Source organism: Oncorhynchus gorbuscha, linkage group LG14, assembly GCF_021184085.1.
Source record: "Oncorhynchus gorbuscha isolate QuinsamMale2020 ecotype Even-year linkage group LG14, OgorEven_v1.0, whole genome shotgun sequence".
NCBI classification, from domain to species: Eukaryota; Metazoa; Chordata; class Actinopteri; order Salmoniformes; family Salmonidae; genus Oncorhynchus; species Oncorhynchus gorbuscha.
Window position 1 is genome coordinate 77,009,134 of NC_060186.1, and position 6,414 is coordinate 77,015,547.

Genomic DNA, 6,414 nt, shown 5'->3' on the forward strand with positions numbered 1-6,414 from the left:
CTCTCTGCCTCTCTCTCTCTCTCTCTCTCTCTCTCTCTCTCTCTCTCTCTCTCTCTCTCTCTCTCTCTCTCTCTCTCTCTCTCTCTCTCTCTCTCTCTCTCTCTCTCTCTCTCTCTCTCTCTCTCTCTGTGTCTCTCTCTCTCTGTGTCTCTCTCTCTGTGTCTCTCTTGCCAGCCCCAAATGCATCAGGACAAGATTTTAACAAAAACCTGATATAAACTGTGGCATCATCTCGCTGCTGCCACCAACGAGGCGATTTTGAGGAGAAACAATCAAAGCAAGCTTGAACCAGTGACCCTACAGTTGGTAAGTCAACTCCCTCATCTCTCAGAACCTCTTAGCAGAGGTCACAAACTACCTATATACAAGGAAGCTACAGCTACTCCTCTCACTCGCTCACTGAAAACCCATGTACCACGACTACATGTACCAGCACCACAAGCTCTAAAAACGTGTTGAAGAAGCAGAGCAGCCAAAGTGCATCAAAAACAACAAGTCTACCAACAAGTCTACCAACAAGTCTACAAACAAGTCTACAAACAAGTCTACAAACAAGTCTACAAACAAGTCTACAAACAAGTCTACAAACAAGTCTACAAACAAGTCTACCAACAAGTCTACAAACAAGTCTACAAACAAGTCTACAAACAAGTCTACAAACAAGTCTACAAACAAGTCTACAAACAAGTCTACCAAGCTGGAATAAAAACGTAATCATTGAAGACATGGTGATTGTATATAACATATTGGTAAAAGACATGTGACGTGGATGGAGATCTGTGATAGGTCAGTGGGGGTTGAGTTGTGGTTCCGTGTGGTTGTGGTTCGGTAACGGTTGGTTTCTCTCGGTTTGCTTACGTTCTTCGCAGTATTCCCCCTTCCAGCCGGGCAGACAGGACAACTGGCCGTCGCGGTCGCAGGTGTAGTGGCCAAAACGGTCGTCCCTCGGCGTGCATATTTTGGAACAACTTTCTCCGTAGTAATTGTCATTGCAGATGAAGCGGTAAGAATACCTTAACTCCGTCTGTCGGACGTTCTGAACATCCAGAGACCAGGCGAATCCAACGCCCAGCTGTCTCTGGATGGCAAAGAAACTAATCAACATCTCTGGGTTGCTGGTGTCTGCAAGGGAAGGACAGAGAGAAAACACAATAGATCCAGAGAGAGACGACAAGGGGTTTAGAGAGAGAGAGAGACAGAGACGGACAGAGACGGACAGAGACGGACAGAGACAGACAGACAGAGACAGACAGACAGAGACAGACAGACAGAGACAGACAGACAGAGAGAGACAGAGAGAGACAGACAGAGACAGACAGAGAGAGACAGAGAGAGAGACAGAGAGAGACAGAGAGAGACAGACAGACAGAGAGAGAAGACAAGGGATTTAGAGAGAGAGAGAGAGACAAGGGGTTTAGAGAGAGAAGACTAAATACATGAGGTACAGTGGGTGTGGTTGCTGTCGGTCAGTTTTATTACAGACAAGTCAGAAGCATGTAGTCGTGTGCATTACAAACATGTTCCATTAGGTGTCTAAGGACACCTGTTACGGTATTCTCTATTGTCCATTGTTCTAACATTGAGTATTTTATCTTGCGTCATATCTCACATCATATGATTGAAACATGCCTGCCAAGCCGCCCGGCCTTACGCAGATGGCTTCTCATCCACTCACATAATAACAACCACATGGGTTCAGATGGAGAATAAACTACGATTGAAATGTCCTCTTCCTTTCTGTCAGCGAAAACCTTCCAATGGGCGGAACAGAGCAAGGTGTAAAATACAGGAAGGTGTAGTCACATAGCCTTGGCAGTCTCTGTGTGTTCTCACCAAAGCCCTCAACTCGTTCCCATGCCAGAAATACACCGCAGGAAGTCACATTGTGTTGGAGCACAAGAATGAAAAAAAAAAAGGTGTTTTGCAGCCGAGCAACAAAAGTTGAGTTTGAGGGAACATATCAACTATAGGGAGGCAATGAATCTATAATAGTGAGATGATACTGATTATTGATAAAGTTTGACCTTGTTAGGTGTTTGTTAAAAGGTGCGTCAGTTGAAGGGGACCTATTGGTGAAATGTGCATAAAGGGCGCCCTCTTGTGGCGTTGAATAGATCGACTTACCTACAGGTAGATCCGCTGAAGGTGAATACCAGGCTTCAATTATCATTGAAAACGATCCCTATAAGAGTACAAGACATTCAGCCGTTAGAAATACGTTTTTAAAACACATTTCATAAAAAGGCAATATAAAAAAATGTCTAACGACATGCATCATCACACTTTAAATGGAACGCAATTTAAATACACACTGGTTTAATCAACGTTGTTTTCCACGTCACTGAAACGATATTACGTTGAAACAACGTTGACTAGACGTTGAATTGACTGACGTCTGTGCCCAGTGGGTACTTTCACTCAACTAACTGTAGGTCTGTTTCTGAATGGCTATATGATTTAGGATTCTAAAATGTACTTCATACAGAGGCAAAGGTGTTGTCGACCTAGTAAACTTTTACCTTTAATTAACTAGGCAAGTCAGTTAAGAACAAATTCGTATTTACAATGAAGGCAGCCTACCCCGGACCAATTGTGCACCACTCTATGGGAATCCCAATCAGTTGTGATACAGCCTGGAATCGAACCAGGGTCTGTAGTGACGCCTTCTCTGCGCCACTAAGAGAGTGGGAGTGGTGTGGTGCATTTTATAATAAACAACGTCGTGTGTCAATCCACTATTTTCTGATATATATGGGCCTGCAGCATTACCTAGTGATGGATAATCGAATGGTATAGAATGTTGTAGTGTCATGTAAATGCATCAACCTCCGTGTTCTAGCTCTCTAAATACATGGCTCTTGCATTAGGCTACCGGGATGGTTTATCTCATCACCAATATCTGGTGCGCTCTCTCTCTCTGCAAACCAATCACAACTCTCCTGCCCGCCCGCCTGCACAACAACACATGGACCTTGGTATAGCATACATTAAACTAATAATATGGACTGCATCTAGGCTCTGTCTTACCGGCCATCCAAAATTGAAAGGCAGTCGGATGGGTCTGCCAAAAGTGCCCCCGTTCTTCACGCTAAAAGAGTTGGTCCCCAGGACCGGTGTCACGGCGCTCCCAAAGATACAGTCACCTGGCGACACTACAGCCTGGTAGTTTTTGAGACAGACTCGAAAGAAAGTCCTGCAGTTGAGCCTGCAAGAGTTGCCATTCGCCAGAAATCCTTTGCTGTTTGTAAATTCATGTAGATCGAGCTCAAAAACCCCGGATCCAAATACCTAAAAAGAAGAGAAGATATGGTTTTAAAACACCATTACGCACACCGTAAAGTCAAAAGACCCTTTGCTTGGAATTGGCTACTTTGAGTGATCATTCTTCTGCTGGGTGTCTATCGAATTCCTCTTTACCTGTGTCAGTATCGTGGTGCTGAATGCGATGATAAACGTGAACCAAACTGCCATCCTTCTCGCTTGTCCTGAGCAACCGCGTCACCCGCCAATATATCCCCTTTATTCCAAAGCCCCCTATTCCAAAGTGTTGGGGGGGGGGGTACAAAAAGGATATAAAAAATAAAGGACAAAATATAAATCCTTCTTCGAGTTCCACTTCGTTGTTCTTCAGTTTTTAGAACCCTTGTGGGATGTCCCAAACCGCCGAAAGGAACCGTCTTAGTATCCTCAGGTTGTCCAAAGAGATGAAGGTTTAACATCAAAATCCAATATTCTCTCGTTGTGCTCGGGCTGCTGTCTTCCTCGCTCTCCACAGTAGGACAGTACAGCTCTCCACAGTAGGACAGTACAGCTCTCCACAGTAGGACAGTACAGCTCTCCACAGTAGGACAGTACAGCTCTCCACAGTAGGACAGTACAGCTCTCCACAGTAGGACAGTACAGCTCTCCACAGTAGGACAGTACAGCTCTCCACAGTAGGACAGTACAGCTCTCCACAGTAGGACAGTACAGCTCTCCACAGTAGGACAGTCCAGCTCTCCACAGCGGTTGTGAGCGTGTAGGACGATGCCACACCATTGACTTGTTTTGGTGCTTAACTTTTGCGCTGCGCTCGTGGATCTCTGTTCACCATTCGTCTTATTACTCGTGAATGAACACTTGGAGTGACGTCTCCCCCAATTTATAGACTCGCGCTGCGTTGCTCATTACATAAACTGTCAATCAAGACTAAACACCGCCCACTATTCACCCCCTTCTCCTCCCTCCTCCTCTCTTCAACAACAATGATATCCAGATTGTAATACCCACAAGTCCAGCGCTGCGCCATGCTGACTGGCTGGCTGACGGAACGACCACCAAAGGAGCAAGCGACTATTAAAAAGACAAGGCATCCGTTGACGTATTTGTAGCGCAAGAGGAGGAGAGGTTGCATATGGCACTTCTGTACACACAAATGTTCCCCCAATGTTATCATTGACAGGAAAGCTGAAACTTTATAATGAAAAGCAGAAATTCAATTACTGCCCCTAACCTCCATCCACCCGGTTTCCCATCGGTCCGGTCCCACTCAATTTCACCGTTAATTGTGTTACACCTAATTGTCAGGGTGCGCGTGCATGCACCAAAGGCTCGAGGGGTAGACCTAGGCGTTCTGTGTTCTCATCGTGCATATAAAAGGTCCAGAGGCAATAAAAAAAATGAGTTATTTCGTCATAAACACATTATGGAATTGGTCTTTAGGACTAGACCATAATAATGTTTTGTTAGGTGATTTAATTTGATTGGATCTGTAAGCGTACGATAGCATAGCTCGAGCGTTAAAGTATCCAGAGGACCATTTCGTTATAGCTTATGTTACAGGCAAGAAATTCAATTTGTATTTTGAAATCATAATACTACAGGCACCCTAACTGCACCGTTTCATTGTAGGCACATTAACATTTAGCACAGGGCCTATAGTGCTTTCTGTATAGGCCTATAAATTCACAACAACAACAAAACATTCAAGAGCAAAGTAAATATATTTGTTTGCCTTACGAGTTTGATTTAGTTCTATTCTCCGTGGCGCGTGCCGGCCTGCCAGCCCGGTGTTTTTTACAACTCAACCGCAGCGTGCCTCCTATTGTTGGGACGCGTGCCCTCGAGCCCATGCGGGTAGCGTAACTATTCAGCTGTATGCTAATGAGCTCTCTCTCTCCGTCTCTGTCTCTCTCTCCGTCTCTCTGTCTCTCTCTGTCTCTGTCTCTCTCTCCGTCTCTCTGTCTCTCTCTGTCTCTGTCTCTCTCTCCGTCTCTCTGTCTCTCTCTCCGTCTCTCTGTCTCTCTCTCCGTCTCTCTGTCTCTCTCTGTCTCTGTCTCTCTCTCCGTCTCTCTGTCTCTCTCTGTCTCTGTCTCTCTCTCCGTCTCTCTGTCTCTCTCTGTCTCTCTGTCTCTCTCCGTCTCTCTGTCTCTCTCTGTCTCTGTCTCTCTCTCTGTCTCTGTCTCTCTCTCTCTCCGTCTCTCTGTCTCTCTGTCTCTCTGTCTCTCTCTCCGTCTCTCTGTCTCTCTCTCCGTCTCTCTCTGTCTCTGTCTCTCTCTCCGTCTCTCTGTCTCTCTCTGTCTCTGTCTCTCTCTCCGTCTCTCTGTCTCTCTCTGTCTCTGTCTCTCTCTCCGTCTCTCTGTCTCTCTGTCTCTGTCTCTCTCTCCATCTCTCTGTCTCTCTCTGTCTCTGTCTCTCTCTCCGTCTCTCTGTCTCTCTCTGTCTCTCTGTCTCTCTCCGTCTCTCTGTCTCTCTCTGTCTCTGTCTCTCTCTCTGTCTCTGTCTCTCTCTCTCTCCGTCTCTCTGTCTCTCTGTCTCTCTCTCCGTCTCTCTCCGTCTCTCTGTCTCTCTCTCCGTCTCTCTGTCTCTCTCTCCCGTCTCTCTGTCTCTCTCTGTCTCTGTCTCTCTCCCCGTCTCTCTGTCTCTCTCTGTCTCTGTCTCTCTCTCCGTCTCTCTGTCTCTCTCTGTCTCTGTCTCTCTCTCCGTCTCTCTGTCTCTCTCTGTCTCTGTCTCTCTCTCTGTCTCTCTGTCTCTCTCTGTCTCTGTCTCTCTCTCCGTCTCTCTGTCTCTCTCTGTCTCTGTCTCTCTCTCCGTCTCTCTGTCTCTCTCTGTCTCTCCGTGTCTTCAGCACCCGTAAAATTGGTTTATTCCCCAATGCCCTTTACAACCGCCTCTCCCACGGTAGGATAGGACTAATGGACTAATACCTCACCGCATAAATGCAAAATTCAAGGGCCGAAAATATGAATAATAATATCATTCCTAAGTGCTCCCTTTCCAAATTGCCAAGTCATTATTTCACTTGGCACGCATCCCAAAATGTAGACTAAGTCATTATTTCACTTGGCACGCATCCCAAAATGTAGACTAAGTCATTATTTCACTTGGCACGCATCCCAAAATGTAGACTAAGTCATTATTTCACTTGGCACGCAT

General features: G+C 45.9%; 1 protein-coding gene across 1 annotated transcript in view; it reads right to left on the minus strand.

Annotated features, from left to right (window-relative positions):
- Positions 1-3,829, minus strand: part of dll4 (delta-like 4 (Drosophila)) — a 23,000-nt gene extending 19,171 nt beyond the window's left edge. The window contains exons 1-4 of the mRNA XM_046299011.1: positions 3,418-3,829; positions 3,028-3,288; positions 2,125-2,182; positions 859-1,122 (exon numbers count right to left, since the gene is read on the minus strand). Of these exons, the coding sequence (XP_046154967.1) occupies positions 859-1,122; positions 2,125-2,182; positions 3,028-3,288; positions 3,418-3,471 (637 nt within the window). The 5' untranslated portion in view covers positions 3,472-3,829. The remainder of the gene's footprint in view (positions 1-858; positions 1,123-2,124; positions 2,183-3,027; positions 3,289-3,417) is intronic.
- Positions 3,830-6,414: the final 2,585 nt, after the last annotated feature.